This window comes from Talpa occidentalis, unplaced genomic scaffold (genome assembly GCF_014898055.3).
Source record: "Talpa occidentalis isolate TD23 unplaced genomic scaffold, MPIMG_talOcc4v2.1 talOcc4.5, whole genome shotgun sequence".
In the NCBI taxonomy this organism is placed as follows: Eukaryota; Metazoa; Chordata; class Mammalia; order Eulipotyphla; family Talpidae; genus Talpa; species Talpa occidentalis.
In genome coordinates this window covers 46,020,642-46,042,472 of record NW_023604861.1, presented here as the reverse complement: position 1 = coordinate 46,042,472, position 21,831 = coordinate 46,020,642, and the positions used below count along the sequence as shown (strand labels likewise).

General features: G+C 42.3%; 1 protein-coding gene, 1 long non-coding RNA gene and 2 other non-coding genes across 5 annotated transcripts; all 4 read right to left on the bottom strand.

Annotated features, from left to right (window-relative positions):
* Positions 1 to 2,567: 2,567 nt before the first annotated feature.
* On the bottom strand, positions 2,568 to 5,002 carry RASL11A (RAS like family 11 member A). The gene is made up of 4 exons (XM_037528662.1): positions 4,788 to 5,002; positions 4,314 to 4,370; positions 4,144 to 4,223; positions 2,568 to 3,262 (listed from the first exon to the last, which is right to left on the bottom strand). The coding sequence occupies exons 1-4, from the start codon at positions 4,909 to 4,911 to the stop codon at positions 2,795 to 2,797; spliced, it is 729 nt and encodes a 242-aa protein (XP_037384559.1). The 5' UTR covers positions 4,912 to 5,002; the 3' UTR covers positions 2,568 to 2,794.
* A 7,120-nt stretch (positions 5,003 to 12,122) lies between these two features.
* LOC119260039 (small nucleolar RNA SNORA27) lies at positions 12,123 to 12,248 on the bottom strand. The gene has a single exon (XR_005128679.1). It is a non-coding gene; the product is annotated as a small nucleolar RNA SNORA27 (small nucleolar RNA).
* Positions 12,249 to 12,508: 260 nt separating this feature from the next.
* On the bottom strand, positions 12,509 to 12,581 carry LOC119260018 (small nucleolar RNA SNORD102). The gene has a single exon (XR_005128658.1). It is a non-coding gene; the product is annotated as a small nucleolar RNA SNORD102 (small nucleolar RNA).
* Positions 12,582 to 13,013: 432 nt separating this feature from the next.
* On the bottom strand, positions 13,014 to 15,107 carry LOC129146904 (uncharacterized). 2 transcript variants are annotated; one of them, XR_008554265.1, is made up of 3 exons: positions 15,088 to 15,107; positions 13,651 to 13,759; positions 13,014 to 13,126 (listed from the first exon to the last, which is right to left on the bottom strand). It is a non-coding gene; the product is annotated as an uncharacterized LOC129146904 (long non-coding RNA). The 2 variants fall into 2 exon arrangements; XR_008554266.1 differs by lacking the exon at positions 15,088 to 15,107 and adding an exon at positions 14,958 to 15,080.
* Positions 15,108 to 21,831: the final 6,724 nt, after the last annotated feature.

Sequence of the window (21,831 nt, the reverse complement as noted above, 5' to 3'; positions counted from 1 at the left end):
ATGGAGACCTGGTGTGTCAATAGAGGGGGGTGGGGAGGGAGGGAAGTGAAGAGGGATGCACCCTCATGAGGACGAAAGCAAATCCTCATCCTATGATGAGGATGACACCTCAGAGGTAAAACTACTGAGCAAAAAGATGTACATTATCCTCTTCAAACCCACTCGAGTTTTCAACATTCTGCCCAGTGTTTCAGGAGTTCTGCCCTCTTTGGCAAAAATCACAACAGCCAGGGTGCCCAATGCTCTGCCCTCCCCATTTCCGAGAGAAAGGAGGCTGGTTCAGAGTTCAGCTTGAGTTCAACTTCCTGGGCATTCTATCAAGCCCCAAGTCCTCACTCAGATCTTCTTCCCTATACGCAGACCTGACCACGCCCTGCTCTAGAGCCTCCTGGCGGCCCCACACTCTCCTCTTCCATCTCTAGGGCTGCTGCTATTCTAGGAATCTTCCACATGTCCCTCAAGCACCCCCCCCCAACAAAAGACTCCCCTGCCATCAACAGGAGGCCCAGGAAAGACAATGGGCATTGAGGTCTCTGGAAACCAGGGTGCAGGTCCCTTGATGGGTAAGTCCTGGGGACCAGACAATAAAGTCAGGAGGTCCTGGAGTTGGGTTATTTGTGATGCTGGGGACAGGAAGAACACAGTGTAGAGTGCTTTCTGCTTGGCCTCCAGCTGCAGAAGCCCCTAGAGACTGTTACTCCCTTTGGAAATGGCCTCTGACTCATCTTTTGACCCCTCTGGTCCATAGTCTGAGCTCTTGGGTACTTCCTGTGCTTACCATTCACTCACTTGGAACTTCATCAGAAGCTGCCTTGGGACATATCTTGTATTGTTAAGATTTTCCATTGTGATTTAACTTTTTCCCACAGCTTTTGACTTAACTCCTTGAGGACAAAGGAACCTCTGGCACAGGTTGGCATTTTGGGCAAGCTGCAGCTTGCCCATGACTGAGAGACCTAGTTATTGTTCTAGTATCTACACCTCCAGTATTAAGATATATGGGGAAAAGCTGGGATGCTGGGTGACTGGAAGAACTCCTCTTATTCTAAATGTATGCAGAGGAGCAAGGAGAAAACACAACATTTTTCATTAATTACTTGGACAATCCTTTAGACATGAATCGCCTCATTTTCTTAATCCTTCACAGTGTTTCACATAAGTAGACACTCCTCAGAGATAGGGAAGGATATTGTTAATGTCACAGTTCTGGACAGAGACGTCCTCGGAAGGAAGGGCAGCGATCTGCAATGGCCAGAAGCAGTGTGTGTGTGTCCCTTTTCTCTCTGTCACTACTAACAAAGAGCATTTAACTACTCAAAGTACCTCCAGTCCTTGTTGTGCAAAAATGACAAGTTGTTTCATTATTCATTATAATCTGCCATATTGTCCCTTGGCACCAAAAATGAGTATTCACTCATTTATTCACCAACCACTGAAAACTTACCACTCTATGTGCAAGCACTGGGCTAAAAGCTTGGGAAACAAAGTCATAAAATGCGGTTACTACCCCCCGAGCTGTGCACCTTCCAATGGGGGTAACAAATAGCTACATGACAATGTTGGGTATAACACAAATGCGACAGGAATAGAGGGAGATTCAGAGACAGCACCCTAGAAGCCGAATTAGTAGATTGTGACTAAATAGCATGTGTCTCAAAAGATAGGTTAGCGATTCCTTTAGGTGGACAACAGAAAAAATTCATCAAGACCTGGGGAATAATTTGTACTAAGGCAGGAGGCAAGAAGGAGCCTGGTGTGTACTGAGAAAGGTAGACCATTCTGTCCGTGGACCATCAGCTGTGAGTGTTTGCGTGTGTGTGTAAATTTGGGAGGGGATGATGAGAGTGGAGAGGGTGTGAATAATCTTGGTGCCAGGTTTCATTTATATTTTATTCAGTAGATGAGGGAACCAGCTGAGAATTTTCAGCTGTGGAAATAAAATGATTAGTGTTGTTTAGTGAGATTGTTCTGGTGTAAAGAAAGGAGAAACCAAGAAGCCAGAGGTTTATTCAGAATGTTGTCGAAGTTAGAACTGTAAAACTTGGGGTAGAGTGCTGCTTGAGAGAAAAAAATAGCAGAAGGAACAGACCAGATCCTCTATTGGAGGGTCAGGGTGATAGAGAGGGGAGGTAAATTTTTAAGCAACCCCTGGATGGTGGGTTGTACTTACTGACTTAAAGAATAATGGAAAATTTTTGTTAATAAGGGTAGAGTGGGCAATAAATAATAATGTTTGCACCAATAAATAATAATGCTATTCACGTTCGTCATTTTTTAGCATCAACAAACAATAAACCTTTTCCCTTGAAAATCACACAGTGTCACTTTCAGGCATGTGGCAAAGTGCCCTAATTAAAGACATCCTGCAATTATTCAAATCCCTTTCCTCCTCCACATACTTTCCTTTCTCCCAGGCAGATTCCCACTACATCAACCCCCACCCCCACGCAAGACACCAATCTGAGTTCATACTGAGGCCAAGCACCCAGCGGTTCTGGGCTCTGGTGCAAGTATGATTTCTATAAAAAGACATTTAAAAAACAAGAAGCAACATTTTCATTTTGCCTTTAATGGAAAAGTGGCTAGCAGTTACAGTTTATAAAATTATTTTATTAAAAAAAAACCTCTACCTGTCTTCTAAGCAGTCACTGAATTTGCAGATATACACATACACTTGAAAACCAATTGTCTGTATAAAAATAAACTCTGAATGTATGATTAAAAAGGGAGACCCCCAGTCTTTTCAGCTGAACAGATCCATAATAAAAAGGAGAGAGTCTTTTATGACATAGGTTCAGCCAAGAGTAGAGGGGGCTTTAGCTTTGGAAGACAGGGCCTGCTTGAAGCGCCTCTTCAGGTCTTGCATGTTGGGTGAGCGGGGCCGGGGAATGATGGAGGCTCTTCTCCGCTCCCCACTGAGGCTGTGCAGCTTTCTTACTTCTTTACAGAGATGCTGAAAGACATCACAAACGTCTTCATAGTTTTCACTAGTGGAAATTTCCAGGAACAGGCTGCCCAGTTCGTTGGCTAGTTGCACGCCATCATGTGTCTGCACCTGACGGGCATGCAGAAGGTCCCCCTTGTTGCCCACAATGATGACAGGGGCCTTAGAGTCAGGGTGGATTTTCCGGATGTGCTGGTAAAGGGGTCGGATAGACTGGTAGCTGTCATAGTCTGTGATGGAGTACACCAGCAGAAAGCCTTCTGCCCACTGCATGCATTTGGACAGGGAATCAACTACCTGCGTGAGGTTGTCCTGGACCTGAGAAAGAACAAAACCAGTCTGGATCAAGGACGCTCTTTGTGGGAGATGATTCAAAATAACATCAAAGTCACCCTTGAAAAAATTTTGAAAAAAAGAAATCACTGAATATAGTTTTCAGATCTACCCAGCTTCTGCAGAAGGAGGCTTTGGACACACAAAGAGCAAATTCTCAGGCAAGCTCCCCACCTGGGCAATTTGATTAGCTCAATAATAGGTTATGTTTAAGCTGCTTCCTTGACAGGTAATCTGGGGTGAACCATGGCTGACTGAAGCATGACTTCAACATGAACTTTCAAATCAGAATGGCGCAATTTTTAGGGAACTAACTCGGAATAAACAAAACTTTGAAAATATGCCAAGATAAATATATAATATTCCCAAAAGTGTAAAAATATTTTTAGCATGTCCTTCTTGAGAATGTTACAGAAACAATTCCTTCTTTCTATTCTTCCACAAGCTCAGTGCACCGCAGAAGGGAGAGCAATTAGTGACTTGTTAATCAAGTTATATTCCTCACTGCTTGCCAGTGGCTTCTCTGACTGCAATTACTGGCTGGAGGAGTCAGCTAGGAACAGAAGCACTTGAGTGGTCCTTTCTAGGGCCCAAGAACCACTCCAGAATCCCACCCCACGGCTGTGTAATGGCTCCACAGCCAAGCTCTAAAAAAGTTGAAGAGTGATTCCTGGGTTAGGATTGCAAAGAGAAGCTGAACAATAACAACAACAACAAAACCCTGCTTAGTGGGTTTTTAACGCCCAACCTGGAGACAGCCCACTCCTAACAGGCTATTTAGACCTCTATCTCACGCTCTGAGACCCTTGGTGTGGCGGGGAGGAGGGGGCGGGAAATGGGAGATGTTTGCTCCTAGCAAACCTTACCTGGATGCCCCCCGGAGTATCCTGGATCTGGAGCGATAGCTGGTCTCCCTCTACATAGACAAGTCGTGAATACAACTTGCCTGGAGAGAGGAAAGTTTGCATTACCACACCCTCATCAGTTAAAAAGAATATCTAAGCATGCAGCCACAAAAGCATCAAACGATTCTAACCTGTATTCGGCTCGTAATCGCCAATGAATCTCTTGGTTAAGAAGCGCACAATCATTGCTGAAAGGGAAATAAGAAAATGAACTCGAGGACTAGGACCTGCTGGCGCCACGAGGACATTCTTGGGAAAATAGAGGGAGTGATGGTTCGCAGAAGCGCGGACACCGCCTGCATACTAAGGCTCTGCAACACCAAGGGTGCGGGCGCCGTGGCCACCCGCGGATGTTGTGGTGGGTGCGACTAGAGGTCGTACAGTCCACATGCCCCAACAGGTGCCACCTCGAGCGAGACTCCATAAATAAATGCCCCAGAGAGGCAGCCGCAAAAGCAGGCGCGCGGGGGAGAGTCCGGGACAAGGGCAAAAAGTCCAGGTTCCTCCCGGCGCCCTAACCCCCTCCCTCCACCCAGACCTCTGGTTCATCCCCCACCCGCACGTGGCTTGACTTGCGGGGTCTGATCGCTTCCTGCCGCACTCACCGCTCTTGCCCACGCGGCCGGCGCCCAGCACCGCTAGCTTGATGTCCTTCGGGAGAAGATAATCGGAGGAGGACTCGGGGATGGGCGCGAGCAGAAAGTGCCCGGACATGGTGGGTGACCTCATGGAGCGCGCGCAGGCGGAGGGTGCGAGCCTCTGGGGCTGGGGCCGCGTCTCCTCGAGACCCGCCCGCCAGCAGGGAGCCCGGGTACCCGAGTCAGCGGCACCGGAGAGGCCGGCGGAGCGGGCGAAGCCGGCTGCTTTTAAAGGGCTTCGCGCTCCAGGGGGCGCGGCGGGTGTTGTCGGCTCCTCCTCTTCCCCGCCCCTTCCCGAGCAGCAGGAAGCGGGCGGGAGCCGGAGGGCAAAGAACCGTCACCGCGGCTTGCGCACCTAGCTGCCTGACGTGCCCAGCGGGCACCAGCCAGGCTCCGGCCCCCGCCCACCCCTGGAAATACGGCCACCATCCTGAGAGCATGACAGTCATTAGGCTGTCACCAGACCGGTGGGTAAACCCGAGGTTGGTGGCAGGAGCAGGGGGAGAAAAGCAAGAGGAAAAGTTGCCATCAGTTGGATGTTACTGCAACGGTAGGGATAGATTCTTGTCAAATGTTGCCCTTTGTATTTTCAGAACGGCTTAGGGGTGACTAAATGGGGGGGAAAGGGAGATAGGGGAAAGAGGCCTGGATTAGTCACAGTATAAGGGAACTGCAGTCCTTGTGGCCTTACTCCAGACACTTGAAGGCCCCTCGGCGGCAGCAATTGGTTGCAGCTCAGCCTCCAAACTGCAGGTGCTGGTCTACAGGTGCTGGTAGAATTTACTCATCGCTGAACACTCAACAAGCATTCCATCTGCTAGAAGCTCTGACTCTGGACTAATTCTCCAGGTAATACTGTCCTAAGCACCAGACTCCTGCATTTGCTGCATTATTTAAGTACCATACATACTTACAATATGTAGCTCAAGGCAGGTGGGTGGGGGGAGGTTACAGGGATAGTAAAAGAAAACACAAGAGAGATGGTCTAGTTCTTGGGTTTGGGGAGCCCACCATGGTAAGGCAAAAAATTTGGGATTTATCCTTGCAGGTTCAAAGAGCTTCATGCATCTGGCTACCTGTATTCCCATCTCCTATGTCCAATTAATCCTTAACATTTCTTTCTCTATTAGTCAACTTTTGCTGCGTGACAAACCCCACAAAACTTAGTGGCTTAAAACAACAATCCCTCATAGCTGCTCACAAGTCTATAGGTCATTGAGCGGTTATACTAATCCAGGCCAGGCTCAGCTGATCTTGGTTGGGCTCTTTCAGGCATTTGCAGAAGGGTTGAGGAATGCTGGCGACTGGCTGGCAGCCAGGATGGGAGGAAAGGGTGGTGACTGAGGCACCTGTCTCTCCTTACCAGCACTCTGGCCAAGGGCCTGTTCTCTTGGTAGCTGAACAGGGTTCCAAGAGAGTGGAAATGGCAAAGACTTCTTGAGATATAGGTTCCAAGGTGGAACACATCATCTCTGCTACATTATCTTAGCCAAAGTAAGTCACAATGCCAGCCCAAATTCAAGGGGTGGGGAAATACTTTCTATTCTTGGTGAGTCTACAAAGTCACATTTCAAAGGGCCGGGATGCAGAAAAAAGAATGGGATCCATTTTCGCAGTCTACCACACTAATGAATGTGTCTCCCTCAACCCAGCAGCACTTGCCAGTGACCTGAGCCCAGCCACTTTTATTTCCATATCAATAATCACCAACTTCCATTATTTTTACTGCTTACAGATTTGGAGTCTCCTCTTGAACCCTACACTTCACTTCTCAAAGGAAAAATCCTGAAGTAGACTGGAAGCTGCCATCCCCACCCCAACCTCCCAGTTATTCTCAGAGCACCCCTGGCAGCACGTGTCTCAACTGTCATTACTTTCTGGTAGATTGGTTCATGTCTGCCTCCAGGAGGGCAGGGACTCTATCATACCACTCAGCACATAGTGATCCTGGGACTTCCAAGGTCTTTAATGTTTGTTCACTGATTTTTGGAATAAATGGTATCTTCACCATGTGAACTGAAAACGACAAGGCATGTGTGTAGCCATTATCCCAATACCTTGGTTTTTACAGCAGTCTTTTCTCAGAAGTGTTCCAAGAATATCCTGAGATGAACTGCTTTATTGCAGTTGTACTGACTTGGCTATCAAGGCAATTCCTTTCTGTCAACTATATAACTGGAAAGGCTTGAAGCAGAGCACCTAGCTCCCTGATTTGGAAAAGGCACCATGAAGAGTTACCGTTTATAGAACCACCTTCAAACTCTTAGGGTCCAGAGGTCTTTGAGCAGTTCAATGAAAGGATTCTGGGATGTCTGTCAGATTCTCTTGGTCTCTTCTTAGACCCAATAATTATGGCTCCTATTCGCCAAATATCAAGTCCTTATCCTAAGCAGGAAGTGAGGGACTCTCTTCCATTTGTATTTATTTTTAAAGATTTATTTATGTATACAAGAGCTGGAGTGCAGGCCAGAGAAGTGGGGGGTGAGAGGGTTCACCAGAGACAGAGTGGGGAGCAGAACAGGTAGATTGACCGAAATACACTGCTGAGAGGAGCATCGGTTGAGACAGGAGAGGCCTGCTGTGCCATGTGGGTCACCTCCCTGGCCTGGGGTTGAACTCTGTGCTGTAGTGGCTGTGATAGCTTCATATGCTGAGACTTAACCCCTTGCACCACCAGGGAGGCCTCTTCCTATCTTTTTATTATGAAATCAAGTAATTCTCAGAACCAAGCACTTTCTCTTACATCTCAATGGCCAGAATTGGTTAAATTAGGAGAGCATGAAAATAATCTAGCAGAGGATGCAAATACCTAGAACCTAGACATGTTGCTACCTTATTAAAAATCAAGAAATAGAAGAGGGGGTCATCGTTACACAGCAGTCAGTTGCGTCTGCAATGAACACTTTCCCTGGAGTAAAACGCAGAACTATCAAGGGGAAAGGGAGTCCTTGCTTGGCTGAATGCAGGGCTTATCTCTCCATGTCATTCCCTGTCAGGAATAGTCATTCTTTTAAGGTTATCCAATAATCAATTATGAGTCCTAGGACTTTTCTGTCAGGTGATAATTATGTTCCAAGTTGTATTTACATTGCACCTTTGCTCAGAGCTCAAAATATTACTCCAACCTCCTTGGAAGCCCACTGCATTTGTAAATACAGTAAGTAATTTATGACCTTTTCATGCAGACATGTTACTGAATTATAAAATTATAAATAGCCTGCCAAAATTGTGGCTGCTTGTGTTCCATTTCATTTTTGGATTTCTTTTGTGTCCAGGGTTATGTAAAATTGTGGTGCAACCAATAGAATAGTCATGCTGAAGTGGTTTTTACAGATAATAGGAATGCGTAGGCACAGATACAGATACACAAATACGTGGGTGTTTAGAACAAGTATGAAGGACAGAATTTAATAATATGCAATTCCAGGTTTGGGAAGTTATCTTATTCTTTACCAACCAAATAAGCTTGATTTCTAGCCCTGACAAAATTTGGTCGAGTCCTCTTCTAGATCAAGAATGTTATTCCCACCACCCTGTATCAACTACCTTTCCTATTGTAAATCTTTGAATTTTGAGCTTATTGGAGATGCAGAGACTCTTGCCTTTAGGTACTCCCCAGAAAAGGAATTATGCCTCTGTCCTCTTATCAGGTCCCTACTTTATTTCCATTCAACCATCAAAATTATTGAAAAATCTGTTCTCTGTAAATCTCTACGTGCAAATACAAAGAACAAATTTCTATTATGTTGCTGAGAGGACAACGAAGATATTCCTGCCTACCCCCGAATTAAATCTTTTGTAAATTAACTTTACCCCCCCAAATCTTAGTCTTTAATACTGTGAAATGGGTAAGACACTTCAAATTTAGGATTAGAGAAACACTAAAACTTATCCAAAGTCAAGGTGATCAGTGGATATACTGACCCCTATGATTTAAAATGCTAGGATTCCTCCCCACCCCCAATGTGGAGAGCATGAACACTCTGGTCATGAAAATGGAGTGACAAAGTAGGTCAAGGGTACAGAGCTGCAATGGGCAGAATTAAATCTGACTGGTGGTGGTGGTTAGGGTATGTGGGGAGTGGTGTCATCAGAGAGAACTTCTGGGAGAAATGACCTTATATGGTCACTGAGCATGTGCAGTATGATAGGTGTAAAGGTAGGCCTATCAAGCTGAGGATACAGTATGAACATACTCATGAAGCTAGAGAGTATATGGCAAGGATTCAATAGCCTTAAAAAGACATGGTATATAACAATGTGAGTGACTAGACTGGAGGACAATGAATGCCACCCTAAGGAATTTATCTGCAGGCTTTGAAACCTGACTGTTAAGGTCACTCCTATTATGTGCTATAGGGTCAATGCTAGGAGCATACAAGAACAGGGTATGGTGTCTGCTCTCAAGATCTTCAAACTATGCCTTATTCATCTCCCAAGAACTAGTTCTCTTAACCTCTTCTCAAGAAGAAAAAATCTAACTGCATCTTCACTAAGGAGGTGAATGATCACCTCATTGTAGACTGTACAACCCTGATAGATTGTAATACGTATACCATTGCATTTCTTTCCCAATTCAAACGATTTCTATAAATTCTATTTTTGCCAGGACAGCAAAGCATACAGGAGAGCATCTTCCCTGTGCCTGTGCCATTAGGGGTTTTGTAAGATGGCCAGTGTTCCTCACACTTTGCTGTTTGAAAAAGAATCACAGGGGTTCCCTAATGGTGCAGGGGTTAAAGTCTCAGCACTGTCAAGCCAGCCACTGCAGCACAAGTTCAATCCAATCCCAGGCTGGCCAGGTAGCTAACTCACATGGCACGACAGAGCGCTCCTGTCTTGCCAACTGCTCTCCTCAGCAGTTTATTTCAGTAGATCTACCTGTTCTGCTCCCCACTCTTGTCTCTGGTGAATTCTCTCACCCCTTGCACCTTTTACTACACCCTAGTTCTTGAATGCATAAATCAATCTTTAAAAAAAGGCAGAATCACAATCCAGTATCTTGGGCTGCATTCTCACTCCTGTACTTTTCATCTCAACAACAGCTATAAGTGCTGCTTACTATTCACAACCAAGCAACTTGCCTAACAGATTCAAAACCAGGTTTGCTGGATTCCAAAGCAGACCTATGAACATAACAATTAGAGAAACTAATGAAGGCCATTAACTGGCTGAATTTGAGTTTTTTGTCATATCCAAGTAAAATACTGAGTTAGTAACAAATAACCAAATATATTCCAACATCACAAAGCAGCTTTAAAATGTTCCCACTGATGGGCCTCCCCGGTGGCGCAGCGGTTGAGCGTTGGGTTGCGAGGCTGCCAGAAGCCTCTGCAGCGCCGGTTCAAGGGTCCCGCATGGCGCGCAGACCTCTCCTGCTGCCCGCTGCTCCCCTCAGCAGTGTACTTCAGTCCTTCTGCCTGCTCTGCTCCCCACTCTGGCTCTGGTGAATTCTCTCACCCTCCCACGCTTCTGACTGTACCCAGTGCTTGTATAAATAAATAAATCTTAAAAAAAAAAAAATGTTCCCACTGATGGGGTCTCCCTGATGGTGCAAAGGGTTAAGTCTTGGCACTATTAAGCTATACTCATCATGAGTTAACCCACATGGCCGTTTTCTAACCAAGTATATTCCTTGTTGTACAATAAACAATCATCTTTCAGCGAACACTAAATTTTAGGGCTTCCCTGGTGGCGCAATGTGTTAAGATGCAACCTATGAAGCTGTCCGCAGCCTCTGATGCCTAAGTTCGATCCCCCGACCAGCCAGGGAGCAAACCCACATGGTGCAGCAGACCTCTCCTGACTCACCCACTGCTCCCCTCAGCAGTGTATTTCAGTAGATCTACCTGTTCTGCTCCCCACTCTTGTCTCTCACCCCTTGCACCTTGTACTACATTCCAGTTCTTGAATGCTCCCCTCAGCAGTGTACTTCGGTCAATCTGCCTGTTCTTTTACCCACTCTGTCTCTGGTGAATCATCTCACCCCTACACCTCTGGTCTGTACCCCAGCTCTTGTATGCATAAATGGATAAATCTTTAAAAAAAAAAAAAAAAACAAACAAAAAACCCACTAAATTTTAATAAAGACACCATCCAATGAATTACGATATAATTAAAAAGTTTGCTTTAAATATTTTTTAGAGAGGGGACACCACACTTCTACTCAATTAGGTGAAACATTTTTGTAGTCCAGAGCTCTTTTATTTCTTTTTGCACACCTATCATGCCATGAATTCATAGGGAATAGGTTCTAGCAGCTCAGGCTCCTTCCCATTGGTTCTCACAAAGTGTGCTTCTCTAGGTGGAGCAGGCTGTTGAGGAGGAAAAAAAGGGAATAATTATCACACTTCAAGTACGCTACTATAAACATTACACTTCAATTCCATAGTGCTATCAGAACCAATGAAATAAGCCATTCTTTAACTTAAAAGAAAATTATCACTACCAAAAACTTAAAAATCAAGAAATAGTCAAGAACTCACCTGGCGCTTCAGCTGAACCCAAGTACCCTTCTCTTTGGCTTCCTTTTTCTTCTGATCATTTTCTTTCACACGTTTCAGGAAGCTATCTCGGCTCTTAGAGTGCTTAATGTGCTCAATACGAACATTAATTCTCTTTGCAAGAATCTTGCCCCTGGAGAGAAAAGAAATTCTTATAAATGCTTCATAATCCAGAACAGACTGGTGGAAGGGATAGATGAAGAACAAGTGAAGTGGCTTAAAGTCAAAAGACACAAAATTCTAGTACAGAAGGGTGACTGAAGGGAAACACTGGCAACTACTTCTACCACGAGGCAAACATATAACACCCATCGCATATTTCAAATGCTAAGGGAATAGATCTTAAAAATCCTTATCACTAAAAGAAAAGTATTCTAACTGTATGGGTAAAAAAGTTAACCGGACTTATTGTGTTGATCATTAGGTAATATATACAAATTATCTAGTCACTATGCTGTGTACCTAAAACTAATAGGCTGTATCAATTATATCTACATTAAAAAAGATAACTGAAATACAGAATTTTAGCAGTTTCATTTATTAAATAAACCATGAACCTTTATCCATAGATGGAGCAACAAGGTGATGGTTAATTGGCAATCGTTTATTAATCTTACTGGAAGGGGTCTTAAGGCAAAAATCCCCACTTTTAAACTCTTTTGATTAGGTAACCTATCCTGAAATACCAAGCAAGGTAACCAAAACACTACTAAAATCTTGACTTATTAAATATTTTGTACTCTGAAAACTAGAATTACTGAATACTAAATCCCATAAACTGTCCTGTAAGCCTACCTCAACATGTTTCCTCTGACAGGCTACAAGACAAACACCCAGTTTGCTTGAGTTTTAAAAGGATACTCCTTTGCCCCACTTGAATGGCCAATAAAGACATAAGTCCAACTGGCAAAGTGAAAAGGGGGTGCAAGGGAATACTAACTAGCCATAAAAAAACTGTAACATTACTTACTTTACTTGCTTGTTTACAACAATGCCAACTGCATGCTGGGTAACATTATAGACTCTTCCGGTTTTGCCATGGTAACATTTGTGGGGCATTCCTTTTTGAACAGTGCCCATCCCCTGTTAAAAGAAGAGGTAAATGTTATGCCAGTAACTTCCCTTCCTTTTAAAGCTGACTTACAAAGATATTCTAGGATTTTTTTCTTTTAAAGGGCACCTCAAAGCTTTCAGAGCCGGTGAAATGTATTTTTCACGTTGCTTTACATGCAATCAAAAAGACAATCATCATTAAGCTCTGGAGTGCCAGGACACATTTAAATATTGGTCACAAAAAAAGCTTTCAAGCCATCACATCAAAGTTAACCTCTCCAACTTGTGTTATTCTACACGTTATTTCCCCAATTTTGTCATTTACCTTGATGTCAACAATATCACCTTTCTTATAGATTCGCATGTATGTGGCCAAAGGAACAACTCCTAGTGGGAGGGAAAATAGCATAGTCAGTAACCAGATTAAAGTCTAAAGTAAAATGTGTAACATTACCAGATTACAAAATGCCACCTTTGACAATGTATTTTTTAAATCTATGTAGCTTGTAATTTAAGAAACCACTATGTAACAGTTATGATTTTTATTTATAACAAGTTTAGCTAGACACCTAATTAATGACATTTATTAAGACCACATTATAAGAAATACAATATATGTATTAATAAAACATGATACCATGCTTATTCTCAAGAAAGGTAAATGTACTTACCATGTTTTCTAAAAGGCCTAGAGAACATATAGCGGGTCCCTCTTCTCTTTCCCTTTGTGTTAGTCATTTTGGCGACTTACTGAAAATAGAAAGTATTAGACAGTCAACTACAACTGCAAAATTTTTATTTACCACTATAACCAAATCTTACAAATTCAAATACTTGCCTTCCAGCAGCAATGTCAGTATTAGGGAACAATGTAATAAAAAGTAGGTATACCAATCATTTTCTTATAAAGGGTATATTTTAAAAAAACACCATTTTAACAAGATCTTAGCTAAAACTGCCCAAATTTACATTAAAACTCCTATGCACCAAAATTTAAATGTCAAAAATGTCCAAATTCACTTATTTCCATTTACACCATTGTTTACATAGAAATGCATGTATGGAAGAAAGGGAAAGGCAGGCTTTATAAATATTTTTTTGTCAAAATCTGTAATTTGGTTTTGCTCTTTACTAGATAGAAGACTACATTTAAACCTCCATCCTCAACGGTAAAAATGGGGCTAATACCTACACGGATAAACTGAGGCAATGCAAACAAAGCACTGGGCAATTACCACAAGTGTTTGAAAGTAAGTAGAAATGGTAATTATTACCTAAGTATTCACCTAAGACATTCAGAATTGAGATTTCACCCTTTTCGCCAAAAGGGCAAAACAATGGTTTTGATGCGTTCAAGTCATTCAATAACCATGGCGGGCAATTCTACCACAAAACAAAATGCACTTTCATCAGTCTTACTTTGCAGACAGTGTCCTAAGTAAGTTAACTCGGTCTCTAATTAACAGTCCCTACAGTAACTCCATCAGAAATACCTTTTTCATCTAACACAAGTGTTTCATCTAACCAACGCAGAATGACTGTTACAACAAATGCACCCTTTACTTAAAAATAAAATATAATAAAATAAACCATTAAGTGTCAGGTAACCTATTTTAATCTCCCAAATCTCTACAAGGACAGTCTCTGCAGGTCAAGTGACAGAATTAGTAACGGAAATGTGAGTAATTTCGGATTCCAGAGCCCTGCTTCTCTCACTAGACCCATTTTCCTAGTAAGACATCGGCATTACAATATGACTCCATACACATACAGTTTAATGGAGTTTTTAAAAACACAGTAGTTCCCTCTCCCCTTAGGTGTGGGAGCTATGTCCATGACCCATCCCCGCAACAATGGATGCCTGAAACCGCTCATACCAACACTATAGTTCCCCCCCCATATATGATAGTTTATGCAAAATGACAGCAGAGAACAATTACAACAATACACCGTAATTTAAAGGGATCGCAATCTCTCAAAATATTGCAAGTACTATTTCCCCAGTACGGCTGACTCTGGATAAATGGACCCATAGAAAGTAAAACCGCGTGGATTAGGGTAACTACCGTGCTTTTAATTTACAATAGTATCAAAAACGGGATCCACTATAGGGTGCAATAAAATTAAGATCCGGATTCATTGACCAAATTCTCCCACCACGACCTGCGCGTGCTTTTTCTCTCTGCCACACATACACACGTATATTTATCTGGAGGTAAAATATGTCGTCTGGTCTTCAGACACTCCCTACTACCCCAAAGTCCCGAGCCGGCATCAACTGAAGTTTTACATTAGCGGTAAAAAGCCACATTGAGGAGAGTTGGAAAGTCAACAGGCCATGCGGCCTCATTGAATTATTCCGAGGGACCAGGACACCGGGTATGAGGCTGTGAAACTATAGAAAAACCAAATTCCTTTCCAGATTGACCATGACCGCCCCACTCCAGTGGCTCGGGCGAGTTTTTCTCGAGGCTACTCCCCTGTGGGGCCGCGACACCGCAATCCAGGGCTCAGCCCCAGCCCCCAGCACAGGCCCAGGGCGGCGCACGCTGCTCCAGGCCCAGGATGCACTTAACCTCACCGTGCAGGCCAACGGGCCTCACGCAAGTTACACAGACTCTCTGGGGCCCCAGTGCACTGGCTCAGTGGCCACAGGATTGGAATTCAAGTTTTTGGGCCCAGGGCACCCGGGAGCCACGCGAAGGCCCTACCTGGAAGATGGCGGTTCCGGCCGAAAGGAAGGAGGTGGGGCCGTGGCGGGCGTCTTAGAAGGCCCTGAGGGCTGCCCATCGTACTGCCTGAAAGAAACGCCAGTCGAAAGCGATTGTTTTGGGGGGGCTAAAGGGTTACACCGCAGAACAAGGAGAGGCCGTGAAGATATTTTCCGTCTTTGAGAAAAAGTATCCATCGACTAGCCCACGATGTCTTTTGGATCTTGCCAGACAGCCAACAAAGGGGCCTTCAAAAACGTCAACCAGGGCGCCGTCGTCCCGAGCGTGCTACGTCAGTCCCTGCGTCAGACCCTCGGCCGGAAGCGCGGGCGTGTGCGCGGCCCCGCGTAGTAGCCGGAGGGTTTTCCTCTGACATCGGAGAGTGACACTAGTTGTAAGTGATTGATTTCGGAGATGGTTATTGGGCACTCGAGGCAGACTGTTATAAAGCAAGCACATCATCATGTTTGTACGTCTTTCAAAAGTTTTCTCCCCTACGCACCCAAATATTACATATCTGCTGGCAGTGCTTGTTACACCACTTTAGAAAGCAATTTGCCAAAATCTAATAAAACTGAACATTTGAAATACCAACTCCCACCGTGCCGCTCCTAAATATGTATCTTTCGGAAGATCCCATATGTTAGCAAGGATATACATAACGATACTGAGTGGAAGCAAAACAAATTAGAAATATAAATAAAGAATCAATACAAGGGGATATTCATAGGATGGAGTATTATTATTCAGTAAATCAAGACTGAACCCAGAAATAAGAGGCAGAAGAGGACGGTGTGCAGTAAATATAGCGTCACAATTGATACACATAGAATTTTAAAATGTATCTTACTTACATATTGGTACATGTGTAGTGAAAGTAGTCATTTCTTTGCTCATTCTCCTGATATATCTGGAACTTATAATTTATAAAATATATATGAGCTCCAAAATTTTGAATTTTGCATTCTGTGACCATAGATCTTAACTACCTTCCTCAAGAACTCAAGGTGTAATTAAGATTCAGTCTTCACAATTTTCTTTAATATATTGACTCCTCATTACTGTAAGCCTTAACCCCTTTGACTTCTGTATTCTTCCTCTTGCTTAATTTTCAGTAGTTTATAATTAATAATTACTCCATTTCAGCTATCTCATATTACTCTTCCTTTCATAACACAATTTATATTGAAAAGCAGTGATGCAAGTGGACATCCTTGTCTTGTTTCAGACCTTAAGGGAAAGGCTTTCAGCTTTTCACCATTGAGGATGATATTGGCTATATGATTGTCATATATGGCCTTTATTATGTTGAGGTATATTCCTCCTATCCCGAGAATTTTGAGGGCCTTTGTCATGAATGGATGGTGACTTTTGTTGAATGCTTTCTCAGCATCAATTGATATGATCATATGGTTTTATTTTTCTTTTTGTTGGTGTGTTGGATTACATTTATTGATTTTTGGATGTTGAACCATCCTTGTGTCCCTGGCATAAATCCTACTTGGTCACAGTGAATTATCTTATTGATGCATTGTTGGATTCTGTTGGCTGGTATTTTGTTGAGGATTTTTGCATCGGTGTTCATTACAGATGTTGACCTGTAGTTTTCTTTTTTTGTGATGTCCTTGTTCGGTTTTAGTATTAGTGTAATGTTGGCTTCATAAAATGTGTTTGGTATTGCCCCTTCCTTCTCAATTTTTTGAAAGAGTTTGTGCAGGATAGGCACAAGTTCATTTATGGCGTTTGGTAGAATTCATTTGTAAATCCATCTGGTCCTGGGCTTTTGTTTTTGGGAAGGGTTTTGATTACTGTTTCAATTTCACTGCTTGTCATACCACAATTTATACATTTTCCTCTTGATGGAAATTTGGTTTACTTACAAGTTTGCACTACTATGAATAAAGCTGCCATAAATATTATGGTAAATGGGGCCTCCCTAGTGGAGCAGGGGGTTAAGCACAGCACTGTGAAGCTATCCACAGCCTCCGCAGCACAAGTTCCATCCCAGGCCAGCCATGGGGCAACCCACATGGTGCAGCAGACCTCTCCTGTCCCGCCCACTGCTCCCCTCAGCAGTGTATTTCAGTTAGTCTACCTGTTCTGTTCCCCACTCTGTCTCTGGTGAATCCTCTCACCCCTCCGTACTTCTGTCCTATACCCCAGTTCTTGTATGCATAAATAACTAAATCTTTATTATGGTAAATGTTTTCATTTCTTTTGGGTAAATACCTAGGATTAGCATTGCTTGATCATAAGGTAGATATATGTCTGACTGCATATAAAATTGCCAAATGATTATCCAAAGTGAACCTCCATTTTTATTTATTTAACATTTCCTTTGAAGAGAGGAAGGAATTTGTTTTTACTACAAGCTTTTAAAATAGGTTTGTGTCAATAGCTCCATCACACAGGTTTTAAAACCAGAGTGGTTTTTTGAGTCTTAAATAGTCAATTGTCTCTAGTTTGAAATCATTAGTGTAAGTAGAATAAGAAGAGCATCAAAAATTGAAAAGAAATAGGAAGTAAATTAAAAGTAGAAAGTAGGAAAACTCAAAATTCATTCAATATTTATAAGCATTTGGATTAAATCAGGAAGTACTGAGTGATGAAACCATATAAATGAATAAAACATGATCCTTGCCCTCAAGAACTCCACAAACATTTTGGTGGAAGAAAAAGGTGAGTATATTACAATATGCTAAACGGTAAGTAAAGGACACTGAATATGAGCAGTGCAGGAGTTCTGGGAATAAAGCCACTCACCACACCTAGACTAAAGAACAGTGTGGGAGAAATAATTCTCCCTGGACAAAAAAAAAGGAAGTTTCACAGAGGAGATTTAACTTGATGAAAGAGTTAACACTTTCAGCGGATAACAAATAGGGTATTTTAAGCTGAAAGTATTTTAACCTTTCAAAAGTATAGAAATGGGTAACAACTTTGAAAACTTAGAGAAATGAAAGTCATCCAATAGCTTTAAAAATAAGGTCAAGGGACCTCCCTGGTGGCATAAGGGGGTAAGCGTCAGCAGTATGAAGCTATCTACAGCTAATGCAGCATGAGTTCTGAGCTCAATCCCTGGCCAGAGAGCTGACCCCTTGTGGCACAGCAGACCTCTCCTGTCTCGCTCACTGCTCCCCTCAACAGTGTATTTCAGTCAGTCTGCCTGTTCTGCTCCCCACTCTGTCTCTGGTGAATCCTCTCATCCCCCTCCCCACCTCTGCACCTCTGGCCTACACCCCAGCTCTTGTATGCATAAATAAATAAATCTTTAAAAAATAAAATAAATGCTCGAGTCACTCTTTAAAAAAATAAAAAATAAGGACCTCCCTGGTGGCACAAGGGGTTAAGCACCGCACTATGAAGCAATCCACAGCCTCTGCGGCATGAGTTCGATCCCCAGCGGCCAGGGAACAACCCACATGGCGCAGCAGACCTCTCCTGACTCACCCACTGCTCCCCTCAGCAGTGTATTTGAGTCTGTCTGCCTGTTCTGTTCCCTACTCTGTCTCTGGTGAGTCCTCTCACCTCCCGCATCTCTGGCCTATACCCCAGCTCTTGTATGCATAAATAAATAAATCTTTTTTAAAAAAAAATAAATAATAAAATAAAAATAAAAATAAGGTAAAAAACAGGGCCTCCCTGGTGGCGCAGCGGTTGAGCGCTGGGTTGCGAAGCTGCCCGCAGTCTCTGAAGCGCCGGTTCGATCCCCGGCCGCTCCCCGGCCACCGGAGGAGGGTCCCACATGGCGCGCAGACCTCTCCTGCCGCCTGCTGCTCCCCTCAGCAGTGTGCTTCGGTCCTTCTTCCTGCTCTGCTCCCCGCTCTGGCTCTGGTGAATTCTCTCACCCTCCCGCGCTTCTGACTGTACCCAGTGCTTGTAAAAATAAATAAATAAAAAAATCTTTAAAAAAAAAAAAAATAAGGTAAAAAACAAACAGGAATGTGATTTATTAAAATGAAGCACTAAGCTTGAGTAAAATACTGAAGTAAACCCATAACTTTTGGTGATTAGGCTAAATTCTCATCTGTAATTCCATTTTGTGTGTTCTATTGTGAAGAGATTTTAGTAAAGCTTACTTAGGCTTGGTTTGGTTTTTGGGATACAGTGGTAGTTTCAATTTCAGAAGAACAAATTTTCCAAGCTGGGGGAAATGTGGATCTGTCCTTTATGTGTGAGGCCCTAGTTGGGAACGCTGAGTTTCAATATGTTCTATTTAATTTGCCCTTTGTCTTGTTAAATTGGCAGGAGAACAATTTCAATAAGAACTGATTAAGAGTGTCTAGTATAAAAGTAAATAATGAGAATTCTTGTCTATGGGGAAAATGTCACCATAATGATAGCTAAAGTAACAAGGGTAGAAATACTATGAATAATTGAAAAGCATATAGTGAAGAACAATTACAAAAATGATTTTTCCATCAAAATTTTCATTTAAGATTCTGAGAAGCAGAAAAAAATGAACAAGATAAAAATCCATATTTTTAATTAGGCAAGGCAAAGATTGCACTCTTCCGAAATTTGATTCTCTATCTCAAAACAGTGAGGCCTAACTAGGCTTGTGATAAGGTGACTGTACCTAAGTTGAGACGTTTCTGAGTCCGAGTTGATGCTGACCAACAATTAAAGATTACTAGGGCCCAATGGTAGATTACTGAGGAAAAGAGATCTGCAGATCTCTGCAGATATCTGCCATATTTTTGTCACCTTTGATTTCAATAACTGGCTGTAGAAAAATTTCACTGACAGAGGCAAAGGCCTGCAGAGATATGGAAACATGTTAGAAGATAGAATGGAGACATGGCTTATCTGCTAGAAGGGTCCTATGTCAAAGCCAGTAAGAAAGAAGATACCTTATACTACCAGGAAGAGGAAAACTGTGTTTTGGAGTCAGATTTTGTTCCAACTCTGTGTTCTATCACTTCCTATAAACCTGTTTCTTTGTCCTGATAATGAAGAGACAAATACTTGTTTAAGAGGTTTCATTTATAGTAGTACATGAGATAACAAATGTGGAATATCTTTTGTCCTTTATGTTGCACTGGCACTTAGTAGGGACAAAGCATAACATTTCCCCTGCCCCTTACAGCGCCTCTTCTCATTGTCCAGGTGTTCTTGAGGTCTGGTCTCTGAGACCTTTGCAAGGGATGTATAAAGTCAAAACTATTTTTGTAATAATGCTAAGACATTCTTTTTTTACCTTTTTCACTGCATTGACATTTCTCTGATGGTGCAAATGCATTAATCGGAAAAACAACCTAATGTCTTACCATAAATCTACACGGTGGCAGCAGTTTCACTGATTTTTTTTTTTAACCACCATGCACTCACAGTTGAGTGGAAAAAAAAAAAAACACAACAAAAACAAAAGTCAGTTCACTAAAAAATATCAAGGCAGTAAATATCATTAATTTTATTGAATGTCCATCTTTGAGTACACAGCTTTTTTAATAATTGTATGTGATGAGAAGTATGCCTGAGACATTTGTGTTATAACCAGTACAACCCTCATCTATAGGTAGAGCACACATCCTATTGATTGAATTTAAAGCTGAACTAACCATCACCGTTTCCCTTTAAATGTTGTTTTTGTCTGGAAGAGCACAGATAGCAAATACGGTGATTCAGAATCAGGTATTTGGCAGACATTTTTTGAAAAATGAACTAAACCAGACTACTGCTTCTTCAAGGAAGAAGTTGTCAGTTGTTTAACTGACAGCGTTTGTTGCCAATGAAAATGTGAGCTTTTAAATTAAAGCTCAGCACTCTAGAAAACAATATTCACCACTGTGAGTTTGACAGCTTCCTAGACCTTAGATGCTTTTCTTATGAGATTGTTGGTAACATGAATAAACATGATTTGTCTAATACTGTTTAATTAAATGTGTCAACATTTGGATTATCTGTATAACTGCAAGAAACACATCTTTCAAATGACCAATAAATAATGTTACAAAACAAAGAATGGGAAAAGATCATCTGAAATTTAAGAAAGATCAATTAATTTTCTTAAAGATTTATTTATTTAAGCATACAAGAGCTGGGGTACAGGCCAGATGTGCGGGAGGGTGAGAGAATTCACCAGAGACAAGAGTGGGGAGCAGAACAGGTAGATCTACTGAAATACACTGCTGAGGGGAGCAACGGGCGAGGCAGGAGAAGTCTGCTGCGCCATGTGGGTTGCTCCCTGGCTGGCTGGGGATCGAACTCATGCTACAGAGGCTGCGGATTGCTTCATAGTGCAATGCTTAACCCCTTGCACCACCAGGGAGGCCAAGATCAATTAATTTTAATGTAATAGTATGAAAACCTCACTGATACAGGTTCAGATTTCACAATCCACTATTTAAAATACTGCCACTGGTTGAGTATTGATGTAGTATCACATGAGAATAACCACAATTACCTACCCAAAAAGATTATTAAAATACACCTCTCTTTTATAACATCTAAGTGATGATGGATTTTCTTCATCTACTTCAACCAAATAGCAAATGGCAGTAGATTCAGTGCAGTTGCAGATATGTGTGTAGTTATCTTCAACTGAGTTAGACATTGAGGATATTGCAAGAAATGTAAAGTGATACTACACTGCTCACCGTTTTGGGGGGGAAATATAGTAATTTGTGATAAGATGCTCTATGTTATTTTCATTAGTTTTATATAAATTAACTACTATTCCTAAACATTTTCATTTTCATTTTCACTATGGTAAATATTGATAGATAAAACCCACATAAACAA

Coding starts and splice junctions, on each gene's coding strand:
- RASL11A (XM_037528662.1), bottom strand. CDS start 4,911: ATGAGGTCACCCACCATGTCCGGGCACTTTCTGCTCGCGCCCATCCCC. Junction 4,224..4,313: donor CGATTACGAGCCGAATACAG/GTTAGAATCGTT, acceptor TCCTCTCTCCAG/GCAAGTTGTATTCACGACTT. Junction 3,263..4,143: donor ATACTCCGGGGGGCATCCAG/GTAAGGTTTGCT, acceptor GTTCTTTCTCAG/GTCCAGGACAACCTCACGCA.